Below are 24,617 nucleotides of genomic sequence, written 5' to 3'. Positions count from 1 at the left end.
AAGTTTTCGGAAACGTGTGATTCGCTTAAGTCGCGTTAAAGCTGAAGTGGGACGTCCCCTAAGACACATGCGTAGAACAGACCAGCAATATTGTGGCGTGGTCTTTTCAACGTCTGGCGTACAGACGACGTCTGAGGTGGAAGGGGCGTTTAGGATTCCCAAAACGCATGCGCTCTGAAACCCAGGCGTTTCCTCCGGAGGGTGTGTAGCGCAGGGCTTCTTCTTGCGCAGGCGCAAGGCATCCCCGGTAGGGATAGTGGTCTGTCAGGAAGAGCGAAGAGGAGGATGAAGGGATTAAAAAAAACCGGGTACGCATGCGCGTTGCTGACCGGTTGGAAGGGCTCAGGATTTGGGAGGGGCGGGGTCACGTCTGCGCGTCATTGGATGGGTAGGTGGGAGGGAGGGTGGAGCTCGGACAGGGTTCTGCGCGTGCGCAGTGCGGGGGTGGAGGGCGGAGGAGAAAGATAGCACGCTTGCGCGGCTGTCATAGGGCTGCTTGGTTGGTCAGTGGGGAGTCGGCGCCTGCGTAGTAAGACCCGTGTGCAGCAGCGGCGGCGGCGGTAGAGGCGGCGGCGGCAGGCTCCGAGGCAGCGGTTGGGCTCGTCGCGAGCGGACGGGGTCGAGCCAGTGCGTTCGCGCGAGGTGAGAGCGGGCAGGACGCGCGTGCGCGGAATCTTGGTTTGGGCCTGGGAGGAGAGATGGAACTGCGCGGGGTCGGGGAGGGGGCAGAGGGGAGCGGCGGCCACTGCCGCATGGGGTTCGGTCGGGGAGCAGCGCGAGGTGCGGGGAGGCGCGCGCGCGCGCTTCCCGGTTGGCGCTCGGAGTGGCGGTTGGGGCCTGCCGGGTGACGTTGGAGCGACGCAGGGCGGGGGACGGCCAGCCGCGAGGCCGCCACGCGGGAGAGGCCGCCGGGCGGCCACGCCGGGGCAAGGGCCGGGGCCGGATCGGCCCGTCGGGGCAGGGGTACCTGGGCGCTTGAGAACTGGGCGCCGCGCGGCCACGTGAGGTGGGGGAGGGGGCGACTTGGTGATAGGGTTTGTGGGGGGGGGTGGCGGCCGGTGGGGGGAGGGGAAGCGGCTTGGCTCCGGCCCCGGCGCGGCCTTTGAGGATGGGGCGGCCGCGGCACCGGAAGTGACCCCCGGGGAGGCTGCCCTCCGGGTCGTAGGCCGCATGGCCGAACTTGGACCGGGGCCGCATGGCAGCTCGGGGACCCCTTCCCCTCCCCCCAGGTCCCGGCCACCGGAAGCCCAGGGAGGCCACATGGTGGGCGGGAGCCGGCAACCCCCAGCGCAACGAGGGCTGGGCCTCGCGGGCACCTAAAGGAGCCTGGAATTTTGGGGAGTGAGAGTCCGAGGCTCAGGTCCTCACCACCCCAGAGTCCGCTGCGGGCATATGTTAGCGCTCCCCGACTTCATGGAGCCCTGGAGGCTTTCCTCCTAAATCTCATGGGAAGTGAGACTGCCGGCCAGGTGTAAAGTGGACTCATGCGAGCTGGGAGGCTGAAGAAATGGGGAGACTGAGGGGGATTGGATGGGAGCCCAACAATTCTCGGCCCGTGTCCACAGCGCCTGAAAGTCCGGGGCAGATGAGTTAGCCACCTTCATAGACGCTCTTCAGTTTGTCACTGTCTTCCCCGTTACGCTTGGTTTGGGAGTTTCTAGGTTTTAGAGTCCTTAACTCTACCAGCCTAGTATAATTTCTGCTACTCACTACTACCAACCGTTTGCTTTCATTTTATTGTCATTCACCCCCCACTCCTCCACTTTCTCCTGACTGTACAGGCCGAGCCTGAAAAGCCGACAGAACCGATGCATCCTGGGAAAAGTGGGAGGGTTCTTGAGAGGTTGGGTGCCTGGGTTCCTTTCGGGAACCGAGATCGAGGTGTTTGGCAGGAGAATCAGTTAGGAAACACTTTCCTTTCTCCCCCTCCTCTGCATCTGCAAGTGCATGTTGGGGAGGCGGGAATCCCCCAAAGAAGCATTGTGGTTTCCTGTACCAATGACTGGCTTGTGTGTGGATTGTGGGGGGGGCAACAGACGGGTGGGGCCTTGTCCTTCGGTCTCCACCCTACCCCGCCCCCCCCACATTAGCCCCGCCCTTTTGCTGGCTCATAGCTGTTCACCTAATTATAGCCCTGGGTATTTTGTGTGTGGGGGGAGAGGGGTGGGTGGTTTCAGTGGCAAGAAAGACCCGAGTCCTTCCTCTCCCAGGAATTAGACCTTTGTCCATCCCTGAGCCTTCCTATCCCAAGCCACTACCTTAGCTTTCAATGGGGGCGGGGGGCAGAATCCAGCTACAGCCTTCTTGCACATACATAATTCCTAGGTATTTGTGATCCTAGTGGGTGTTTATTCCAGGAACTTCGACCTTATCGTAGGTGGGTAAGGCACTAAAGGGAAGGGGAAAATGAAGCAGTGTTTTCAGAAAGGAGTGGGATAGAGTGGATGTCCTGTTCCCCTCCAGCCTCACTGACCTCAGTTTTCTTCTTGACTCCAGTTGGAATTGAAGCCTCTTAAGATGGCAGATGATTTGGACTTCGAGACAGGAGATGCAGGGGCCTCAGCCACCTTCCCAATGCAGTGCTCAGCATTACGTAAGAATGGCTTTGTGGTGCTCAAAGGCCGGCCATGTAAGATCGTCGAGATGTCAACTTCCAAGACTGGCAAGCATGGCCACGCCAAGGTTAGAATTTCATTTTTCCACATCCTGCCTTCCCCAAACCCCGGTTAATCCATGGGGCTCCCAGGAGCATGTCACCGTCAGCGCTGGCCCTCTGTCTTCCTTTGGCGCTTTTCCACCTGCCCAGTTCCTGTTGTTGAGCACTCAGCCCTTGAACATAATCAGGCCACTGCACCTGCCCCCCAGGTCTTCAGCTTCTTCCATGCATTACCCCTCTGTGCTCCTGTTGTTTGGTAATCCCTCCCCTTTGCCATCTTTATACTAGTCTCCAACTTCTCTTGGCTCTTTTTGCCTCTTTCCTTTTCAGTCTGTGTAGGTGCCTTTTGTTTCCATTACTTTCCCAGGGTTTCTTCGGTCCTAACAGAATGCGGCCTTTCCCTGTTCCTGTGTACCTCTGAGCCTCCAGGTCCAGCTTTCCCTTTGGGTCTCTGATGGGGTATTACACTGCCTCTACCTGTCCTCTCTCCTTGAGTTCCTTGAGCTTTTTCCTTGCTTTCTTGGTTCCATAGTATTCTTGCTAGAGCTTCCCTTATCACCTCAGGCTTTTCCTCTTTTCCTCAAAAGTTCAACCTGGTTCCTCCTTATTGGGTATCTTTGTGGATTTGTTCCCTTTGCACTGTTTTTTCATTTTCTGCTGACTTAGTGTTCATCCTGGGGTGCCCCTGATGTCTAGGTCCTTCTCTGCTCTTTCTGGTTTCATCTCTTCCTGAAGGCATAGTTTTTATTCCTGGTCTTCCCTAGTCCTTTTTTCCTTTTCAGCTTTCTTCCTTCCTGTTTTTCAGCTCCTTGCTTTTTATCTTCCTCATTTCCCAAGTTCTCAACCCTTCCTTACACACCTGTCCAGAAAATTCTTTGCTTTTACCTAGACTCCTCTCACTTCCCTTGAGTCTTGGCATTTTGCCTGTCAGTGTCTTGTTAATTGAAGGTAACTGACTTCTTCCAAGCCTGCCCAGAATTTCCTTTGTCGAACATCCCAATCTCTGGTGGTTTCATTGCCTCAGGGTTTTTTTGGTGGGGTTTTTGTTTTGTTTTGTTTTGTTTTGTTTGGTGTTTTTAGTCCTTCCCTGAGCTGATTGATTCAATTCCAGCTCCCCTAACCTTTGCCCTAACAATCTAGTCTGAGCTTCCTCACCAGCCACAGACATCTTGTTGAGCCCTTGCCTTCCCCATCCTAGAGTTTGGTTGGGTTTCTTTTTTGATGTAATCCACACATACAGGTGCATCTGGTTGGTATCGACATCTTTACTGGGAAGAAATATGAAGATATTTGCCCATCAACTCATAATATGGATGTCCCCAACATCAAAAGGAATGATTTCCAGGTATGTAGATGGTCTGGGGGAGGCTGGTTTGTGGGGGGATATGACTGACCAGAGGAATTTGTGCTGGGAGAAAGGAGGGAAGTGGTTGGAGGAGACAGCATTTGTATTAGCAGTTTGCTCTTGACCCTCAACCTACTTGGGCCAACCTTTCGCTTCCTACTCTATCTGCCCTCAGCTGATTGGCATCCAGGATGGGTATCTATCACTGCTCCAGGATAGCGGGGAGGTGCGGGAGGACCTTCGTCTGCCTGAGGGAGACCTCGGCAAGGAGATTGAACAGAAGTACGACTGCGGAGAAGAGATCCTGGTACGGTGCCCCCCCTTCCCCCTCTCCTTTGTGCCTAGTTTTGCTGTTTGTGCTTTTCTCCGAACTTGGGCAGCTCCTGAGTAGCCTTCTTGCTCCCACAGATCACGGTGCTGTCAGCTATGACAGAGGAGGCAGCTGTTGCAATCAAGGCCATGGCAAAATAACTGGCTCCCAGGTGAGTGTGACAGTTTCCTGGCCACCCCACCAGCACCGCCCCCCATTTTGTTGCCCCCATTAAAGAGTTGTGCTCACGGTAATTGTTTCAGGCTTACTCTGCCCCCAGCCTGGTCCTCTTGTCCCCGTCCTGTGTTGAAGGTGCTGTCCTGTCTTACCTGGTTTCTCTCGTCCCCAGGGTGGCGGTGGTGGCAGCAGTGATCCTGGAGCCTGCAGAGGCCCCCTCCCCCAGCCTGGCCCAGCTCTGGCCCGGCCCTTGGCTGGATTTCCTCCTACACGATTTATTTGACGTTTTATTTTGGTTTTTCTCTCTCCCCATCCCTGCCCCCCCAATCTGTCGGGGATGCCCTGCCCTTCACCCTGCTCCCTTGGCCAGGAGTGAGCCATGGTGAAGCTGCCCCCCTCTTCACCCCCCCGCACTACAGCCCTGGTGGGGGAGAGGGGGCGGGTACTGCTTGTGGTTTAGGTTTGGTTTTGTTTTTTTCTTTTTCTTTTTGTTTTTTTTTTTAAATTCAATTTGGAATCAGAAAGCTGTGGATTCTAGCAAATGGTCCTTGTACCCTTCTACTTATCCCTGGTCTGGTCCCCTGTCTCCAAAGCCCTTTACCCCAAGCACCACCCCCACAGACTGGGGACCAGCCCCCTCCCCTGCCTATGTCTCTCCCCAAACCCCTTTAGATAGGGAAGAGGAGGAGAGGGGAGGGGACTGCCCCCTCCTCAGGCATCTGGGAGGGCCCTGCCTCCATGGGCTTCACCCTTTCCTGCGGGCTCTCTCCCCGACACATTTGTTAAAATCAAACCTGAATAAAAACTACAAGTTTAATATGAAGCTCCCAACTCAGCTGTTTCTTCAGGGGTTTGAAGCCAATGGGTGTTTGCTGAGTGGAATGTATATTCAGAAGCCAGAAAAAATTTACTCTGCCCTGAGTTAATTACAACCTGCTGTCCCACTGATGTGCCCTGGGCTGGATCTGCCAGACCCCAACCCCCAAAGCAGCCCTGATCTATTCCAGACAGTTGAGTTGGAGGCAACACAAACAGCAACAGCCAGGGGCAGTGGCAGGTAGATTTTATTGGCCTGGGATACATGGGGGGGCTGAGGATGAAGACAGTCTGATGGTCACTTGTGGTAGAACCGTGGGTTCTGGCTGTGCTGGATGAAGGGGAGCCGGGGGCCAGGCTGGCTGGTTGCTGCAAAGCCCGACTGGTGGTGGTGATTAAATGAGAATTTTTGTCAGTGTATATTCTCTCCCTTCCACTTTTAAACCTTTCCTGATACACATCCACTCCCCCGAGGAGAAAGGGAAAGCCAGGGGGTGTGGGTCTCCCATCTGACCACATTCTGTTCTCCTGGTTGGGTAGGGATTCTGACAGTTAGGTCTGACCACCGTCCTCACCTTTCCGGCTGGCTGCATCTGCACAGGGAGCTGGGGGGAGGCAAGGAGTCCAGGGGCTGGGTGGAGAGCCTGGGGGTGCATGGGGCGCAGGGAGGACTGCAAGAGAACAGAGTCCGGACCTGAGCAGCCTGAGGTCCCCTTGGCATAGCCGTTTCCCTGACCTTCTACAGTTCCACACTTACTGAGTCAGAGAAGCCAGTCTGCTGATTAGCATGTTCCATCTGTTTTTGCAAGGATAGGGCCCCACCAGGCTGGAGGAACCCTAGATGGGGAAGGAGAGTGAGGACAGGACAGAGAAGAAGGGAGGACCCCCGGAGCAAAGGCCTCCTGCATGAGGTGTTCTCACCTGTCTGGGTGGGCTGAAAGTGGCCGTGCACGGCATAGGGCTGTGGCTGTGGCTGAGACAGGTACTGCACTGCAGGAAACGCTGAAGGTGCTGAGAAGGGCAAGAGGCATGGGCGGTAGAACCTCCCTTAATCCTGTTTGTGACACTCCTCCCGCTCCCTCTCCACCACTCACCTCTGAGCTGCTGACTGGGACTGTAGGCCGGCTGTGTGGGCCCATAGTGAGGTGGGGGCTGAGCAGTCCCATAGGCACCCCCTGGGCTGCCTTGGAATTGCCCATGCTCTGGGGTCCCTGCAAAAGCAGCTGCTGAGCCCACGTAGTGCCGAGTCTAAGGAGAGGATGAGAACTCAGTGCCTGTAATAAACTTGACAGCAAAACCTCAATGACTTGTGCCTAACTCCAGATACACCACTGTATGGTAACTGCTTGGTACACTAGTGACTTAACACCAGGAACAAGAATGCTGAGGCCTGGATAGAAAATGCAGTAGTGAAAAGCAACGGGCTAGACACCCAATCCTACTCTCACCGTAAGCACTTGGGGTCCAAACATCTGTTTTGCTCTGTCAGCTGCCATGAGAGTGCCTGGGCGGTTGTGTCCTCCAGGGCTCCCTAGAAAGGGAGAGGCTTCATGAGACTGAAATGGCAGGCAACAGCTCTAGGAGGGCCCATCCTGCTACACGGTTTCCTCTGTCCTCACCCTGCATGCTGAGGAGGTGAGTTCCCGTGTGAACCGTCAGGCTCTGCTGGTACGCAGCTGATGTCAGAGTGGTGAGGTCGCTGGAGTGAAAGGAAGGCAGGTCAGAGTCAAGGACAGTTGCTGATCCTTTGTTACCTGACACCATTTCCACTTGTTCCCCAGTTTTACTTTTAGCTCTCCAATCCCACCTCTGCTCTTTTCGTCTCCGTTTTTCTTCCTCATGTAAAACTTTCTTGAGTTGCAGAAAAAGCTGGTGCTTCTCTTCCTGTAGGGCCAAAAGCTTTTCCTGCAACTTCAGAATCTGGAAGGGAAGGGTAGAAGTGAAGGCAAGACAGATGGGAAGAAATCAAAGCTGGCCTAGATCAAGAGACAGCTTACTTGTTCCTTGGTCTCCTCTAGTGACATTCTCTCTTCCATCTCCTTTTTCTTCCTCCTCTCTTGCTCTTCTTTCATCTTCTGTTCCATCATCTTGTCCACCTCTTCTTCCTCTAGAAAAAGAGACAGAATAGAGAAGCGGTAAAGTGGTTAAGATAGTAGAAACACATTGAAAGGCAGCAAAAACCAGTTATCCTGATGCTCCTGTAGGTCTTTGCTAATGGCTCTTTCCTTCCCGAGGGGACCGGCTTCCCCATCACTGCAACAGGGGAGAAGGAAAGGGAAGGCGTCACAGGTGCTCTCCAAGGTCCTTCCCAGCTCAAGGGTTCTGGACCTTAGGCCAGGCCTCCCGCCACGACAATGCGGCTGTCCCACCCCTTCGCTAGCCTTGGCTGCCGGCGCATCGGTCTGCCCGTGGGTGGCGGTCAGCCCCGGGCCGTATGTCCGCCGGCTTTGGTTCCAGCTCACCCTGCCGCTTGCGCTCCCGCTCCATCATGATGTGCCGGTGCAGAGCCCTGGCCATGGCGTTGGAAAGCTTGGGACGCTCCAGAAGTGCGGGCATGGTGCCGCCGAGGTCGCTCGGGCCGTGGGCGCCCGCCTCTGTCACTGAATGCCAGACCTCGGCCTGGGCCTGCGGGGAGGCGGGCGTTCAGGAAGGCCCGCACCCGGCCGAGGCGGAAGACTGCGCGCCGCCCCGGTCACGTGTCCCCGCCGCCCGCCACCCGGCCGGCTGCCACCACCCCCCGCACGCGCGCCAGCGGGACGTCCCGCCTCGGGGATCTCCGTCTCTCCTCGCCAGACCCGGGCGCCGGCCCCTCCCTACCCGCCTTCCCCACGCTGTCTCCGCGACCTTCTGCGCTCCTCGGCCCTGCCGTCACATCCGGCGACGAGGCCTAGTTCTTCCGGGGTCAAGCAAGCGCCGTCCCCGCTGGTTGGGCGGAAAGGGAAAGGCGGAAACGCGGCGTGACAGGTGCTGGTAGCGTCCAAACGCCGCGCGCGGAACCGGCGATCACGGGCTACCGGGCCCCAGGGTCGGGCCTGGGCCTGCCGGACGGAGCCCTTGACTTTCCAGGGCCGCGTGCCGGGGCTGGCGCACGGGGGCAGCCCCAGGGGAGAGGCTCCCCGGAGGGACACGAGCGAGTGAGGCCGAGGCCGAGGCTCTGAGACGGTGTTTATTGGCTCCTTAGAAATCAGTCAGTAACAGCTGTACAGAGGGCCCCCGTCGTCCCTCGCGCCCGCCCTTCCCCCTCCCCCCGATGGCCCCCGGAAAAGCAGCTTCATGTGGGGCACAGGGAGAGACTCCTCTGGGATTCACAGTAACCAGAAAAAAACAAAACAAAAACAAAAACGGAAATAAATTAAGGGGGGGGGGTAAGAGGGAATCGTGTTCCCCAAGTCAGTGCATGAAGAGGGGTCCCCAGGGCCTGGGGTTGGCTCCCCACAAGCTCCCTCACAGCAGAGGGAGCGTCCTGGGCCCCTGCACATGGAGGTATCCTCCACTTCTAAATCCAAGAGCTTGCACACATGCTCTTGCACATCTGCCATGACAGCCCCTGGGCGCGCCACGGGTCACTGGAATGAGGTGGAGGCAGTGGTCACCCGGAATCCATGGGCCCAGGGCCCAACTGTGCTTGTCGTGGTGGGGTCTCGCCCCTCACTCCACCCGTACCAGCAGGGCATAGAGGAGTGTGGCCCCCTTCTCCTTGGTTACCCACTCGAGTTCAGCTGGACTGAAGTGAGGATCGGGAGGCTCTCTGAGGGCAGCAGTCGGGGGACCAGGGGTGTAGGAGCCAGGGCGCACACACACCTGGAACGCAACTTGGGCCTGGTGCGTCCGCTGGGATTTGGGGTCCCGGAATCTGTCAGGCAAGAAGCAGAGCCAGAGGAGTGAGGCCTCTGGCCCCGTCACCTCCTCGCCCTTGCTTATTCTGCTCTGCTATGCTGGCCTTGCCGTTCTGGGTAACACTCCCCCACCTCAGGGCCTGCGCTGGGTAACACTCCCCCACCTCAGGGCCTGCGCCAGAGCTTCTCTTCCCACTTGAAATGCTCCTCCCGATACTTTCTCAGCTAAGTGCTCCACTTTTTCCTTCAAGCCAGTGCTCAAATCCCTCCTTCTCAATGAGGCTTACCCTGACTTACCCTATTTAATACTTCCTCCAACCCTACTGCCTACTGACCTCACCCACTCCACTCTACTTTTTCTTTTTTTTTCCACAGTACTGATGTTCTTTAAAAATATTAAGTACTTATTGTGCATAAACACATTCGAGAGAGAGAGCACACAGTTCCACAAGAGAAGGGTTCCTTTTTTGTTCAGAGGAAGCACCATAAGTGCTATTTGTTCAATGAATGAATGGAGAAAAGGCTGAGGTGGAGACTGAGGACTAGCAAGCTGAGGTAAGGGCAAATCATGGAAACCCGAGTGGCCCTGGGGCGTCTTGGTCTGACCCCGTGGCAATCCCTCCCCTGCCCTCTCGTGTACTCACTGCACTTTGGATGCCAAGGTCTCAGCCCCAGCATATTGAAGGGAGGGGGAAAGCAGCACTGGAGGGGGCTGCTCCTCCCGAGGAGGCGCGCAGTTCTCTCCAGGCTCCGGGAACCCTACCCCGGGCTCCCCCTTCAAGGGCCGGCAGCTCAGGATGGAGGCAGTGCCTGTGAGGACAGCTAGGTCAGGGCTGCCCTCTTCATTCCTCCCACGTCCCCGAGGCCCAGCCTGCCCTGCCTCCCCTGCTCTACAGTACCTGCTCCCAGCTCCCCTCGGTCCAGCACCCTGCGTACGGCTGCCACGTTGCTCCCGTGGTACGCCATGTGCCACTTCTTGGTTAGCGTCCCAGCCTCCAGGCGGGGATTTGCCCTAGGACGTGGACAGATGGGACAGGGCTCCCCTGGGTCATTCCCTAGACAGGAAGTTGTCTCAGTCCTTCCATGCACCCTCTGGGGACCCCACCTGCATGTACCTGAGGTTGAACCTGCACCACCCGAAGGGCAGGGCATACTCCCGGGGGGGCTCTCCTCGGCGCCTATGGGCCTCATCCCCTCGCAGCTTCCGGCAAGATTCACAGTAGCACAGGCTATGCTTGGGCGGAGGCATGAAATAATCCTCTGTGGGAGAGCGAGTGGCAGGCTCGGTGCCGCAGCTCCTGGGCACACTGCCTCTTTCCGACTGGTCTCCAGGGCTCTGGGATTGGCCCTGGACTGGCCCTGGGGTGAGGCAGGTTCCAGGAAGGATTGGGTACTCACCCGGAAGCAGCAGCAGCTCTTGGAAACGGGAGCAAAGGGCATGGTACTCGCAGCTCTTCAGGGGGCTGGCAGCTGGCGGCGGACCCCAGCACACACTCTCTTTGATACCTACGGGAGCAGAGATGGAGGTCACGGGAGCTGGGGCTGGAAGTACGGGGAGAGGGTAGGAGCCTGGTCCCTGCAGGCTGCCTCACCATCCACCATGTCAGCTTTCTCCATGTCCCCTTGGGTTCCAGCACCCTTGCCACTGGCAGCTCCTGGTTCAGGACTCACGATCGTCACCTGCAGGGGAGCGGGTGGTTACCCAGAGCCTGGTCAGCCCCCAGGGCCTGCTGATTCCTTTCTCAGACCACAAACACTCCCCTTTACTTCGCCATCCCCAGCTCTCAATCGCTCACCCGCTCACACTGCCCATAGAGGTCCACGAGCGCATGGCAGGGCTGGGGGATGTCCGGCAGAGCCACTCCCTGGTCGACCCCGTTGACGTGGAGATGCAGGCCCCCCGAGCTGTCAAGCCGCAGTCCCAGGATGGTGCCTTCAGGACATGTGTCCAGATTTGGTCCAAGCTTTTCACAGATCTGGGAGGAGAAACTGCTGTCTTCCCCGAGACCAGCCTCCACCAGCGGCAGCCGCCCCCGCCCATCACTCAGCTGCCAGCTGCCGGGCCCTGGGCTTTGCCGCTGCACCTGCCCACTGCCTAAGCCCCAGCCCTCGCTCCAATGACAGACCTAGACTCCACCGCTCATTTCCTCCCAACTGGGACCTTCTCAATGGCAGGGACACAGTAGGAAGCCATAAGCCAGGGACTGCCCAGCTAAGGATACCGAGGCCCTTGCCCACCCACTCAGGGCCAGGCTGGGAACGCAGCCCCCTTTACTCCTGCATCACCAGGGCTAGGGGTCCGACTTCTCCCTTTGGCCCAGCCCCTCCTGACTCAGAGCACCAGCCCCTTCCCTTCCCTCCAGCCCCCCACTCACCTTGAGCCCGTTGTGGAAGACGCCACGGCCCCGCAGCAGCCAGGCTGCTCGCTTGAGGGCACAGGCAGAGGCAGGGAAGTTGAGCCTTTCGGGTGGGCAGGCAATGACTCCCAGGACAAGGGACGACGTCCACTGCCGGTTCAGGACGTCTATCCGTACCTGGGGGAGAACGCGACTCCTCTCCAGCTGTGACCTCCTGGGAAGGGGTCACCTAACCGGAAGAACCAGGCTCCTCACCCAACCAGGGAAGGAGCAGTGCATGTCCTAGAGCGTGGCCTGGGACGCTGCCCCTTCTGGGGCTGGAGGGCCCAGAAGCTGCAAGTTCAGCTGTTTCCTTCCTCTTTGAGCCTTGGCCTTGCTATTGCCTCTGCAGGGACCCTTGTCCCTAAGGGCTTCCTTGACCTGGTTAACTTTTAACATGTTTGCAGCTGAATGGCCCCCCACTCTGGAAGGTTCTGTCTGCTTCCACACTTAGGGTCAGGCAGCTCCTCTGGACTCTTCCAGCCCCTCACCACTGCTTTCCTATCACAGCCCTTACCACTCCAGGTGCTAACTTTGCCAGGAGGCCAACCTTCTGCTTTGTCCTCAACCTGGAAAGGCCTCTGGGAGGACTGCCCCAGGGTGACCCTGGAGCCAGAGGAGCTGCGGTTAAGGAGGCCAGGCCCACCTGGACTAGCAGCTGGGGCACCAAGGGCTGGTTGACGACGACGATGCCCTGATTGTAGCTAGCCACCCGCGTGGCTGTACGATTCCCATTGGACAACAGAATATTCTTCCCGTGGTTCTCCAGGAACTCGAGGGCTGTGGGCATAACGGCCACTTGATCCTGGTCCTGGTGTGGAGGAGAAACTGAGCTGCTGGGGTTGCCGCCGCTGTGCCTGACCCACCCAACCCGAGTTATGCAGAGCTCGAGTAGAAGCCTCTGCCCCTCCAGGCCCGGCCTGGAGACTGTCCAAAAGACCCGGCATCCAGTGGCCCTCCATCTGCGCACCCGGGAACTCGGCAGGCCCCGCTGTAGCCTCTTACTCCCAGACTCTGCTCCTCGCCCTCGTCCTCTTCCTCGCCTTCACTGCCAGTGTCCAAGCTGGGGGAGGGAGGCTGGGTGCCTTCGGACTCCTCCAGCCTCGAGGAGCTGACAATGGACACACTGCGCACTGGCCCATACAGATCCAACACGGCCCACACGTTCTGGAGGCACACGGGACCCAGGACGTCAGAGGTCAGCACGAGACCCCAGCCCCACTCTCGAAACCCAAGGAAGGTCTACCTTGGCGATGCCGGTGGCTGCGGGCCCCATATCCTCTCCATCTACCAGGAGGTGCATCGTGTCATCTGCCCCCCGACGAATGCCCACACGGCTCCCCACCTAAGATCGAGGGGGGCGATGAGGGCAGACACTCAGCCCACCTCTTTCTGGCACCCTACTCCGCCCCCGTCCCTGGAGCCAGCTGCCTCACCCCCAGCCTCTCCAGGTTCCGGCCATAGTTCATCCTCTGGAGCTGCCCATCCCGCTTCACTTCACAGCTGGACACCATCCAGGTGGTCTTCACCCGGAGCTCTGGCAGAGTGGGCGGCAGTCCCGGGCTGCCCCCCGCTCCAGGGCCCATCTCCCCTGGCGGTAGAGTGGTCAGCCCCAGCCGGAGGGAGCCTGCCCACTTCTCGTCCAACTCTTCCACTTTCACCTGGGAGAGGGGAACCGTTAGCTGGCGTGAGCTGGGGACAGAACGGGAGGAAACAGTCTGGCTCTGCTGCGATCCTCCGAGTAGCCTCTTTGTCACATCTCCACAACCCACCTCAAAGACTTCCTCAGGCTTGAGCTCCTTGGTGCTGAAGACGAGACCATGAGCATAGCCAACCGCACGCACTGCCCTCGTGCCGTCCTCCTCCAGAGTGACGTTCTTGCCACAAGTACTGTGGAATCGGTGAGCCACGCCAACCACTGTGGAAAGATGACACTGGAGTAAGGGACAGGCCTGGGGTGGCAAGCTTCAGGCAGGAATTTGGCACAGGACACAGAGCAAAGCTCTCCGATGGAACAGGAAGTGGATGTAAAGTACTCCTCCAGGACCTCCTTATACCTCTTTTCGCCAGAGCAAAACTCATTCCCAAACCAGGGATGCCCAGCTTATGGTGTCTTTGGTGGCAGGGAAGCTTCCCTGGGTTTTGGGCACCAGCTCTCCCACTCCCCTGCTCCCCACCCTGGGTTGTTCCTTCCCTTTAGCCTGCAGTTAGCCAGCTAGCCTGTACCCCCAGGCCCCAGACAGGCTAAGGCAGCCCCCCTCCCTCACTGCCAGTGGGACCTGGGGAGTGCAGGGGGAATGACTTCTCAGTGGCGGTGTTGCTGGTGGCCAGGCTGTTGTCCATGGGGCCGGTGGCATTGGTGATGGACACTTGGACACACTGGCCGTACAGATCCACTACCGCGTACACCTCTGGAAGGGAAAGGGAGGCTCAGAGGGCCGACAGCCTGGGGTGGGACGGGCTGGCGAGGGGCGGGTGGAAAACCACAGAGCAGTCACCTTTACCCGGAGGCAAGCCCGAGCAGGCGGCACCCTGGTCCTGGCCGTTGACGAAGTAGTGCAGGTCGCCCTTGGCCGTGCGCATCATGCCAATGCGTGCGCCAGTGCCCAGGGCGTCCAGGTCACACCCGTAGTTGTTGCGCATGGTGTTCCCGTCTTGCATGATGGCCGTGCCACTGAGGGGTGGGAGGGTCGCGGGGGGCGGGGTCAGCCTCCCAGCTCCGGCACACACACGCCCCTGCCCAGGCTCTGCCTGTCCGAATCTGCCAGTGCCTGGGAACGGGGCCTTGACCCGGGTCTGAGGCCCAATCCCGTCTCCTTCCTGCCTGGGATCCCCTGGGGGAGAAGCAGGAACTAACCTAAGGGGAAGGAGGGGATTTGCCCCTGCAGGGCCAGGAGTCTTCCCAGAATTGGAGGGAGGGGGCAGCCACATCCCTAGATCTGCCACCGCCCATGATCACTGCAGGCCCCAAACCCTGCTTCCCTGGCCCAGCCAACCTCAGCATCCACGTGTCATAGTCGATGTCCGTCATGGTGCTGGGGAATTCAAGGTCTTCCGGCCGAATGGCGGTCACTCCTGGGAGGAGGGAGGGGTGGCTCAGGGCAGACCTCCCCGGGCCGGGCCATGGGCATCCAGTGCCCCCCAACACAACACACAACACATCCAGTGCCCCTCACCGGCCTCGATGGAGCCTGACCAGCGGTCCACCATCTTCTGAATGACAATTTCAAAGAGCTCTCCGTCCCGGAGGGCCCTGCCAGGGAGAGTGGTGATCAGGGAGACCCTCCTTGGGTGGCTGAGACCGGGCGGCAGGGAGGTGGGGACAGGAAGGTCCGGATACCGACCGGTTGGAGATGACGATGGCATCGTTGAACTCGCTGCGGCAGTTGTGGCGCAGCGCGGTGCGGCCCCCATTGGTGATGACTGCGTTACTGCCGTGCAGCTGGTGGAAGCGCAGGTCGGAGCCCCCGGCTCCTGATGACGGGGAGCTCGGGGACACCTGGTTATTTCCCTCAGGGAGTGGCTCTGGGACTGCAGGCACCTCTGCAAGAGTGGACATCACCCGTTAGGCCTATAGGTGTCTCGGAGGCCTCCCCGAGGCCACCCCAACGCCCTGACCCGGCCCAGCCTGGCCCTCACCCACGTCGTCCACTATGGTGGCCTGGGCCGCCTGGCCGTAGAGATCCACGACGGCGTAGACGCCCGGGGGCACGTTCCAGGCCGCGGGGCCCTGAGTCATCCCATTGACAAAGAAGTGGAGAGTCCCGTCCTCCCGCCGAACCACGCCCACCGTGTCCCCTGCCTTGGAAGAAGGGGGGCTGGAATGAGGAGTCAGGCAGAGTCCCTGCCTGGGTGGTCCCGCACCAGCCCTGCCGCACCTCCCGCCCCCAGCGCCACCGCCTGGCACTGCACCCACTCTCCCACCTTGAGACGGTCCAGGTTGTGCCCATATTCATCCAGGATGGTTGTCCCATTGTGCATCACCCCATTCCCAGTCATCATCCAGGTCCCTAGGAGAAGCAAGGAGTGGCACACAGGACAGGAGGGGAAGGCAGGGCTCCTCCGTCTCACGTGGCAGGCCCCCCATACTTCCCACAAGCCCAGTGATCCCAGCCTGCCTTCTCTTTGGCAGTCAGTTTTCCTCCTTGAGCAGGACAAGGAAACACTGCAGTTCCCAAGCCAGCCACAGGCCCTGCCCATGTGGCACACCCCGGCCACTGACCAAATCATCCCAAGTGTGATAAGTAAAAAGGGGTCTAGAGAATAAAAATGGCTTCCTCCCCTGGGCCCTACCCTGGCCCTGTCCCTGGGAGCTCACCAGAGCGCAGGTTGGTCATGGTGGAGGGCAACTGGAGGTAGGCAGGGTTGTGGGTGGTGACGCCAATCTCAATGGAGCCGGCCCACTTGTCCACCATCTTGTCAATGCACACCTGGAACACCTCTCCATCCCGCAGGGCTCTGTTGCTCAGCACCACGCCATGATTGAAGTCGTCGGTGGCACTGAGGGCACAGCAAGCGGGGATTCAGACCCCCAAATCTCACTCTGAACACACCAAAGCTTAGCCCGGCAATGTCTGCCCAACCCCTCTGTCCAAGTCAACCAGTTAAACCTCACAGTCCAGGCGGCTCCCCCCTTTTCTGTCCAGCACTCCCCAGACCAGGCCCTCCCCCTCTGCCTCCCACTTCTCCACGCCTCCCCGGAATCCCAGTAGAGCCCTTCTGCAGGCTTCTCCCCACCCCACGGGCCATACTGGGGCCTCAGGGCAGTGCGTCCCTCGTGGGTGATGGCCGCCTTCTGCCCACAGTTGGGGTGGAAGAGCAGGCGCTCGGGTTCTGCCTGGGCAGCAGGCGCAGCACGGCGGAGAGCACCCTCAGGGGACAGTGCCCGCAGGATGGCATTGTTCCGGCGCAGACGGTCGCTGTGGTTGTTATTGTGGACGATGGTCACCTTCACGGCCATCCCGTACAAGTCCACCACCCCATATACCACTGGGGGGCGTCAGTGGGGTAGCCACGCCTGTGGGTGGGAAGGCCCAGGGGACAGGGTAGTCAGGGCAGAAGGGTCAAGCAGAGTGGGGGGGATGGCACTGACCCCAGTCCTGTTCCACCCCAAGGCAAGCCCTGCCCGGCGGCTGCCCCAAGCTCCCCCTTACCCTGATCGATGCCGTTGATGAAGAAGTGCAGGGCAGAGTTGGACTTCCTCGTGAGACCGATGTGGTCGCCCTCCTGTTCAAAGCAAGAGAAATAACTCAGCCTGGAATCCAGCCACGATCAGGCCTTGCCGTGGGGACCATGAGAACAGAGCTTCCTGGAACCTTTCCATGACTCCATTCCACAGGGGTGCACCTGAGTTTCAGACCACCCTGGAGGACGGAGGGGGAAGGTCCCTGGGTCCCCGTTTTCCAGACATGACAATGACCACATTTACTGAACGCCCAATGCAAGTCGGGTATTTTGTTAAGCCATCTTAAAAGCATCAATTTGTTTAAACCTCACAATAATCTGGAAAATAAACACACCAAATAGCCTTGTTTTGGAGATTAGGAGGTGGAAGAAAACACCAAAGTTTCTTGCCTCAAGTCACCACCACAAACAGCCAGACAGTACGAACCCAAAGGCAAGGATATGACTTCAAAATTGGAGACCCTAACTCCAAAATCTGGGCAACCTTGCCTTCTCAGAAGGCACCTTCAGGCAAACGATAAAGGGCTTTTTTGGGTCAGCCGGGATGGAGTGCCCGTGGCCCCCCTCAGAGACTCACCTGCAGCTCATCCAGACTGAATTCACAGTACTCCCGGCGGGTGCCCTTGCCGTTGGTCAGGATCCCACACCCACTCATCATGATGGTGCCTGGGTGAGGGTGAACACCCTGGTTGACCTCCGCCTTCCTTCCCCCAAGCACCCCAGGCCCGGGCCCCACCCTGTCTGGGGCTGGTACCCGACTGGAGGTTGGTCATGGTGGCTGGGTACTCCAAGCTGTTGGGGTTGTGGGTGGTGACACCGATCTCGATGGAGCCCGACCACTTATCTACGAGCTTGTCGATGCGGATCTGGGGTGGCCACAGCGGAAGGAAGGACAGGGAGAGTCAGGGCACAGGAGCCCCTGGCAAGTCTCCCAGTCCCACCGGCCCAGCACTGAGGGCAGGGAGCCCTGGGTTAGTTCCCAGAGTGGGGGGGCACCAGCCAGGCCTCAGGGTCTCGCACACCTCAAACATCTCGTTGTCTCGAAGAGGGCGGTTGGTCATGACAACCCCGTTGTTGAATTCATCCAAAGGCCGGCGGCGCTCGGCTGTCTTATTGTTGTTGCTGAGTTTGATGAGGGTCCCACACTTCTCGTGAAAGAGCAGGGAGTCGTTGGAAGTGAGGACGGGTGAGGTGGCAGCCCCGCTACCCCCCGACCCTTCCCCTGCAGGCGGAGAACTCAAGTTGACGTTCAGGAGCCCCCCGTTGTAGGCAGACAGGATTGCGTTGCTCACCACCTCCGAGAGCTCCATGCTGGAAAAGTCTGTGGCAGTGGGAGAGAGGCAGGAAGCTGAAATGAGGCTTTACACCTTCCGATTTGGGGTTCCCTCTCCCTGCCTCTCTCCTGAGGCCCCTCCCCAGCTCTCCCAGAGATCTCACCCTTGACCACCTCACTTCCCACTCCCCCTCCCAGGGCCTCCCCACAGCCCTCACCATTATGCGACTCAAGGCTGTTAGGAAACGTCTCCGGACGGGCCTGCGCTGGGGACACCATGAAGGCTGGGGACCAGGTGGGATGGAGGGGAATAAGAGTTCAGCCCCTGCTGCAGGGCCCAGAGCCAGAAGACCCCCTCCTCTAGCCCCTTCTGTCCCCATCAATCGACTCAGCGGGTCTGAGCGGCCCTGCTCACACTCAGCCTCACTCGTCACTGCCTTTCCCCCACTCCTTCAGCCATTCCCTCTGCCCTCACCCCTCCACCTCCACCCTAGCTGTGTTCTCACCTTCATCTCCAGAGTTCCCCTGTTCAGCCGAGGCAGAATCTTCAGGGGCAGCAGAGGGCTCAAGGGGAGGCGTGGGGATGGGAGTAGGGGGGCTGAAGCCCGGCTCGGGGGGTAGCACAGTGATCTGGGTGCACTTGCCATAAAGGTCCACAACGGCCCAGACTCGAGTGGGCAGGCCCGTGGCGGCCACACCACAATCCCGCCCATTCACCCAGAGGCGCAGCTCTCCGGCAGCCGTGCGCTCCACGCCCACATGGTCCCCTTCGCTAAGCTGGTCCAGGTCCTGACCATACTCCTCCAGCACAGAGCGTCCATCCCTCAACACCGAGCAGCCTGACACCACCCATGAGCCCCCCTTCAGCCCCGTGGCACTGCTTGGGAAGTCCAGTACACTAGGATCCAGCGCTGTCACTCCAATCTCAATGGAGCCACTCCAGGAGTTGACCTGCGGTAGGAGTGGTGGGCAGAGGCTCAGGATGGACCACCAGTGGGTCTCCGACCTCCAGGAAGCCACATTCCACAGGCCACAGCATCCCCTGGCTGAAACCGCTAACTGGCGCACGCACTCTCTCTCGGAGATACTAATCCAGAGACTACAGACCTGCAGGTAATTTTCTAGACTCTATCTCAGTGATCATTTGGATCAGCTGTCCCCTAGCAACCCTGCATTGTCCTTGGGTCCTTGGTGTCTACTGCACTGCTACTTTTCCCACCTTGCTGGCTACATTCCCTGGCCCCAACCACCCCCCACCCCCTGGCCTCCTCTAACTCCCCTGGTCTCTGTGGCCCCTCAGCCAGCCAAAGTATTCACAGACTGCTTGATATCACATAGCACTCTCGAGCCCCTAGGCCTAGATCCTAGATTCACTCTTCTCCTAAACTCTCTTAAGAACCCAGCCTATTCACTAAGTGACACAAGCACACACATCTCCTTATCCATGAGCATCTCCCCTCACCCAGCTTTCTGGCCCTGCCTCTGGGTTTGCCCTTCATTGATCTGTTTTTTGTTTTTTTTTCCTTTATATCTCTCTTCTCCTGCCCTCACATCTCTGGCGTCCGCCACCATCCATCTCCAAGAAATTATTCCAGGGAGTCTGCTCCCCAGCTATTCTAACGTCCCTTCCCTGCTTCTGGATCTCTTTCTCCTTTAGACTGTAATCTTCTGCTTCATGCTCCTTCCTGTCCATCACCTGGTACCCGATGGTCGGTTCCCTCTCTGTACCCAGGAATGTGGACTCTCCGGAGCTGTCCCACCCTGTCTCTCTCTGGGTCCCTCCCACTCCCCTCCGCATCTCGGTTCCGCGGCCCAGGCTCCGCACCTTGCGGTCGATGCGGACGGTGAAGACGCGTCCGTCGCGCAAGGGTTCCCGGCTCAACACCAGCCCGTGGTTAAACTCCTGGCCCGGCTGCTGCCGCCGCGCTGTACGCCCACAGGCCGAAAGGCTCACCAAGCGCCCGGTGCGCGGGTGCAGCTCCCCGCCGCTGCTGAGACCCCCGCCGGACCCGGGTCCTGGGGCGCTCTCGCTGGGGCCCCCACCCCCGGGACCCCCACCCCCGCCCGGCCCCGACCCGGGGCCTCCCCCAGAGCCCCCACTCCCACCCGACCCCGCCGCCATCGCCGCTGACACCCCGGACCGCGCGACAGCCGCGCTTGGCGGCACCGTGGCAACCGCGGCGGACGGACACCCTGAGGGAATCGGCCCGGGGGCGGGGACCAGAAATGCTTTACGGCACTCCCGGGCACTAAAGCATCCCGGGCCAAGGACCTGACTACCACGGTGGGAACAGAAGGACGACGGGGTCGGGAGGTTTGCTTTACGGCACGGCGAGGGAACGGAGGGGCTCCGAGAGTGGCCAAGACTTGGGCAGGGAGCTTTTGCGACAGTGGAAGGAGGAAACGACTGCCACAGGCATCTTTACGACGGAGAGGTGCTGGCGCCCTAACGTGCCCAGCTTTGCGGCAGAGGTCCCGCCCTCTATTGAGGGAGGCGATACTTAGAAGTATTCGCTTTACGGCCAGAGGAGGTGGGTTCTTTGCTTCGCGCTTCGAAGCAGTGGGAACTGGGGCTGGAGGGCCCAGCCGTGAGAGGCGGCAATTTTGTAAATGAAAATCCGCCCTCCACACCACCGAGACCGGAAATGCCTTGCGACACAACGCTCCTCTCCACTTTTGTCTCACACTTTTCGTGAGAGACAGAGCGAGCCGACAATTATTTTGGGGGGGAAAAAAAAAGCTCGAGGATGTTTCCATTCAAGTCCAGTTTGAGCCCCAATTCAACCACTCTTAGATTTTAAAGCCACGAATAAAGAGTCCAAAGAAACCACGGCAGTTTCAAGCAACGGCGCGGACAGTCCCAATAGATCCCCCCCACACCTGTTGAGCCCCCAACTAAGGTTGGGGGACTGTGACGTCACAGTTAAGGCTTCTCGCCCCCTGGCCAGGACGCCTGGTTTTGATTGGCTGATCCGGAGGAGGGCCGTGGTGGGAGGGAAGGGCGGGAACAAATCCCGGAGACAAAGAAAGGAGATCTTTGGGTGGGACTGAAAGGGAGGGGCGAGCGGAGGGGCTCACAGCCTGAGGTCTTCACGCCGGGGCGTGATTCTGCCCGCCGCAACTGCCGGGAGCAGACCGGGAGAAGACCCCTGCCGGAGCCCAGACGGCCCCCGCCCCCCGCGGTGGGGGCGGGGCCATGCTGAGCGGGGGGCGGGGCTGGCTGGCTGAGGGTGGCCCCCAGGCGGGGCCATGCAGAGGAAGGAGCCTCTGGGGGCTGCTGGCGGCCTCAAAGGGGAATCTCCCGAAGGAGCAACCAGGGAGGTGCCCGGAGAGATCCGAAGGGCCGAGGCGGGCGCCGGGCTGCCCCCGGGAACAGTCCTGTTTCACGGCTCTGGGCCCTCACAGTATTCCGGGAGACTCGGAACTCGCAGTACTGCTTTGAGCCGGCCCTCCGGGGGCTTCGCGGTCCTCGGCTCGGGACCCAGCCAGCCCCCTGGAGGGGTTTCAGGCCACGGCCTTGGGTCCGGCACATACCCTGCCATAATCAACACCCCCTGCCCTGGAACCAGCTTATCCGGGGCGTCCAACCCCGGGTCCGGCGGGTCTGAAGCGTCTACATCGCGGGTCTACATCGAGGGGTGTAGTCCGCACACCGGGTCAATTTGTTCGCACTCCCACAGCACCCATGAAGACCGGCCCCGGAGCATCCTCAAAAACAACAACAGCTGCATCTTGATGCAGAAACGTTCCAATGTGGAGAAGTAAGGGGCTCAGCTCTGCGGGCCAACGGCCGGAGAGCTCGCAGGGGAGGAGTTCGGGACACCGGAGGGGGCGGAGCCTGGGGGAAGGGGCGGAGTCCCGAGAGTAAGGGGAGAGCAATTGGGTGGGAAATCTGAGGTTCGGGGCATTTGAGGAAACCAACAGAGGCCCAGTTAGCCCTGGCTACACAGTACCCTGATTGTCACTAGGTCTGACTCCACCTCCAACCCCCTACACTGTCCATACCGTGCCTGGAACTACAAGGGGGTGCAACGAAAGTTTTTTGAAAGAGGAAAGACTCTGAGAAGGGGATCACTAGAACGTTTCCTCCCTGCTCCCAGGAAAAAGGCCCAGCGCTGGGATGAGATGAATATCATGGCCACCTACCACCCTGCTGGCAAGGACTACGGGCTTATGAAGGTGGATGAGCCCAGCACTCCCTACCACAGGTGCTGAGCCCTCAGCCCCTAGCCCTTGGGCCCAGACTCTCCTCACTATCCCGGGGGGTGGGGAACTGAGGAGGAGGCAGGGAGATCTCAGAGACTGGGTGCTCCCAGATCTCCCCCTCCCTGAGTGGCTCCCTCCTCCTCCGCAGGCTGCAGGACTGTGATGACGACATGCATGCAGGCTCCTCCCACACGGTGACTCCCCAGGCACTGGCAGACAGGTGAGAGTCTTGCCAGGCCCCTTCCTCCCTCCACCCCCTAACTCTGGGGTCTGAGCCAGCTGTGCTGTTTGGACCCCAACATGGGTGTGGCTACAGTTCCCATCAGGCATGACAAGACCTACCTGGGATGAGGGTCAGCCAGCTCACTCCCCTCCCCACCTGCCCCCTTGTGGTTCACCTCCCTTCAGGACTCCCAACTCATTTCCCTTCTCTTCAGGCTGGCAACAATGGACAACTTCCACCCCAAGGTTCTCCAGAACAGTGATACCAGATTCTCAGAGTCTCTAGACATCTTTTCCAAGACATGTGAGATGAGGGGTGGGGATTAAATGAGAAAGGGAGGTGTAGTCAACCTACATGAGAACCTGGCCTGGAAAGTCAAGCTCTCCCACTGGCCCACAGACTCCAGTGATTTTGAACAGCACCGCAGGACACACTATGATGAAGGGAAGTTCCTCAGGACTCCAAAAACCCTGCCCTTGGACGATGAGGGACACTGCTACGGAGGTAGTGCTGGTGTCAGCAGTGGAGGCCAAGGTGTGATGCTGGACCCAGAGTCCAGGCCTGTGGAAAGAGGCAGTAAACGAGGATCAGCCAGAGGAGTCAAAGATGAGACTGGCTTGGTGACCAGGAGTCACGTTCCAGAAGCCAAAGGTTCGCTTTGGGGGGCCCCAGGAACTCAAGGGAGTTGTCCTTCAGAGCCAGTGCTTCTCTTCCCTACCAGAATCCCTCTTCCCCAGAGGGCATCAGCTTGGGGCCCTGCTGCCCAAGGTGGAGGTGACCCAAGAGGACAGCTGGGGCGGGCTCGCCACTCAGGAGAGCCCTCAGGGAAGGCTGGCTGGTGGGGAGGAACACAGAGCTCCCGGAAACCATTGGGGGTGGGGGTGGGGTCCCTGAAGATTTTCTAAAATGGGAGGAGGTAGGAGAGGTGAGATGAGAATCTGTGAGGGGGTCCACATGGAGACCTGGGGGGCATGGAGGGGCCACATGGCCAGGCACCAGATTTGACTTGGTGACTCCTCAGCTGCCCACGCCAATGGAAATCATCCTCCAGCCCCGACCCCCACTAAGTTGGAGAAGGAGTTTGATCGGCAGCGCAAGGAATATCACAGCATGGGAAGATACCTTCGGTCCTGCTCCTACCCGGAGACTGAGGAGGACACAGATAATGAGCAACAGGAGAGTAAGGGTCAGGCCAGGGCAGTAGGGGTGGGGGGGTGGGGGTGTGAGGGCCAACGTCCGAAGGGTGCTCCAAACCTGATCCCATGATGCTTCCAGGCTTCTCCACAAGCTTGCCCTTGGTGGTTGAGAATCCCATGAGGACTGAGGTCCGCCTGCTGGACCACACAGGAAGCCCCTTCCTGGAGCACAAGGCTGAGAGCTCCCTGACGCTGACAGCGACACCATCACAGCCTGGTGAGGGCACCAGGACACCATCTCTTTGGGCCTGGCTCCTGGCAAGCTCCCATCCTCAACCCTACATTCCTTCCCCCCCACTCCCCAGGGCTCTCCTTTCAGGCCAGTAGATCAAGGCAACAGATGCTAAGCCTCCCCGGGCCTTCCAGGGCCCAAGGCCCTTGCTGTTCAGGAGAGGAACCAGTGAGGCTCAGAGGGCTGGGGACCTCCTCCAGCTTGGCGCCATCCCCTGGACCCACACCTCCTCCTTGACTCCTCTCTACCACCCCACCCTACTCCAGGTACCCCCCTGCCCGGCAGTCTCCAAGTGATGTCTGGTTGGTGTCAGTGGCTGGTGACCAAGAGGCCAGGCTGTCAAAACCCGGCAGGCTCAGAGAGGGAATCTGTAAACAACCAAAGCCCCTCACGCCAGAGCGAGCGCAGACGTGAGCCTCAGCAGGGGCAGGGGTGCTTGCACTGGCCAGGAAGGTAAAGAGGCAGAAGGGGGAGGTTTAGGGGAGTTGGGGTGGGGGTGGGGGGTGGCTCCCATGGGCAAGCTCTCAGGCCTACAGCAAGGAAGCCAGTGACCCAACCCCTTCTCCCTCCAGATGAAACCCTGCAGCTTCGATGGAGCTCGGAGGAGGAAACCAGACAGTGGAAAACATAGCCAGCTGGGGGTGGGGTGGGGTCACCTTCCCCTGCCCTCCCACCCTAGGGGTGGACAATAAAGAGAGACGAGCAGGAGCCTGGGTGCTGTGCATTGAGTGCCAGCTTGGGCCTGGTATGTCATCGAGGAGAGGGCA

The 24,617-nt window shown here is 59.4% G+C and overlaps 4 protein-coding genes across 9 annotated transcripts; 2 read left to right on the top strand and 2 right to left on the bottom strand.

Annotated features, from left to right (window-relative positions):
- The first annotated feature begins 487 nt into the window (after positions 1 to 487).
- Positions 488 to 5,311, top strand: EIF5A (eukaryotic translation initiation factor 5A). Its single transcript, XM_037807959.1, has 6 exons — positions 488 to 642; positions 2,497 to 2,682; positions 3,897 to 4,001; positions 4,177 to 4,308; positions 4,410 to 4,483; positions 4,661 to 5,311. Exons 2-5 carry the CDS (start codon positions 2,518 to 2,520, stop codon positions 4,470 to 4,472), a joined length of 465 nt encoding a protein of 154 aa, XP_037663887.1. The 5' UTR covers positions 488 to 642; positions 2,497 to 2,517; the 3' UTR covers positions 4,473 to 4,483; positions 4,661 to 5,311.
- Positions 5,312 to 5,534: 223 nt separating this feature from the next.
- On the bottom strand, positions 5,535 to 8,179 carry GPS2 (G protein pathway suppressor 2). 2 transcript variants are annotated; one of them, XM_037807957.1, is made up of 11 exons: positions 8,122 to 8,179; positions 7,767 to 7,929; positions 7,302 to 7,411; positions 7,112 to 7,224; positions 6,924 to 7,003; positions 6,753 to 6,835; positions 6,399 to 6,552; positions 6,226 to 6,315; positions 6,062 to 6,141; positions 5,880 to 5,975; positions 5,535 to 5,686 (listed from the first exon to the last, which is right to left on the bottom strand). In XM_037807957.1, the coding sequence occupies exons 2-11, from the start codon at positions 7,858 to 7,860 to the stop codon at positions 5,603 to 5,605; spliced, it is 984 nt and encodes a 327-aa protein (XP_037663885.1). In that variant the 5' UTR covers positions 7,861 to 7,929; positions 8,122 to 8,179; the 3' UTR covers positions 5,535 to 5,602. The 2 variants fall into 2 exon arrangements, with proteins under 2 accessions (XP_037663885.1, XP_037663884.1); XM_037807956.1 differs by lacking the exon at positions 8,122 to 8,179 and having other exon boundaries at positions 7,767 to 8,060.
- A 341-nt stretch (positions 8,180 to 8,520) lies between these two features.
- On the bottom strand, positions 8,521 to 20,115 carry NEURL4 (neuralized E3 ubiquitin protein ligase 4). The gene is given in 30 exon segments (XM_037807947.1): positions 8,521 to 9,157; positions 9,785 to 9,950; positions 10,040 to 10,152; positions 10,256 to 10,400; positions 10,539 to 10,646; positions 10,733 to 10,820; positions 10,937 to 11,116; positions 11,516 to 11,674; positions 12,183 to 12,347; positions 12,542 to 12,703; positions 12,783 to 12,881; positions 12,973 to 13,197; positions 13,309 to 13,454; positions 13,816 to 13,947; positions 14,035 to 14,210; positions 14,533 to 14,611; positions 14,713 to 14,789; positions 14,881 to 15,079; positions 15,176 to 15,338; positions 15,461 to 15,546; positions 15,855 to 16,036; positions 16,288 to 16,532; positions 16,534 to 16,553; positions 16,690 to 16,762; positions 17,298 to 17,386; positions 17,475 to 17,586; positions 17,743 to 18,041; positions 18,212 to 18,277; positions 18,500 to 18,944; positions 19,819 to 20,115. Coding segments are annotated over 30 exon segments (4,701 nt in total). The 3' UTR covers positions 8,521 to 8,952.
- A 135-nt stretch (positions 20,116 to 20,250) lies between these two features.
- On the top strand, positions 20,251 to 24,555 carry LOC119513085. 5 transcript variants are annotated; one of them, XM_037807954.1, is made up of 10 exons: positions 20,251 to 20,524; positions 21,674 to 21,754; positions 21,962 to 22,201; positions 22,348 to 22,419; positions 22,637 to 22,725; positions 22,822 to 23,073; positions 23,444 to 23,608; positions 23,698 to 23,835; positions 24,117 to 24,303; positions 24,423 to 24,555. In XM_037807954.1, the coding sequence occupies exons 2-10, from the start codon at positions 21,729 to 21,731 to the stop codon at positions 24,424 to 24,426; spliced, it is 1,173 nt and encodes a 390-aa protein (XP_037663882.1). In that variant the 5' UTR covers positions 20,251 to 20,524; positions 21,674 to 21,728; the 3' UTR covers positions 24,427 to 24,555. The 5 variants fall into 5 exon arrangements, with proteins under 5 accessions (XP_037663882.1, XP_037663883.1, XP_037663879.1 ...); XM_037807955.1 differs by lacking the exon at positions 20,251 to 20,524 and adding an exon at positions 21,071 to 21,175; XM_037807951.1 differs by lacking the exon at positions 20,251 to 20,524 and having other exon boundaries at positions 21,188 to 21,754.
- Positions 24,556 to 24,617: the final 62 nt, after the last annotated feature.

This window comes from Choloepus didactylus, chromosome 18 (genome assembly GCF_015220235.1).
Source record: "Choloepus didactylus isolate mChoDid1 chromosome 18, mChoDid1.pri, whole genome shotgun sequence".
Classification (NCBI taxonomy): domain Eukaryota; kingdom Metazoa; phylum Chordata; class Mammalia; order Pilosa; family Megalonychidae; genus Choloepus; species Choloepus didactylus.
The sequence above is the reverse complement of the archived record's forward strand: the minus strand, read 5'-3'. Positions and strand labels throughout refer to the sequence as shown.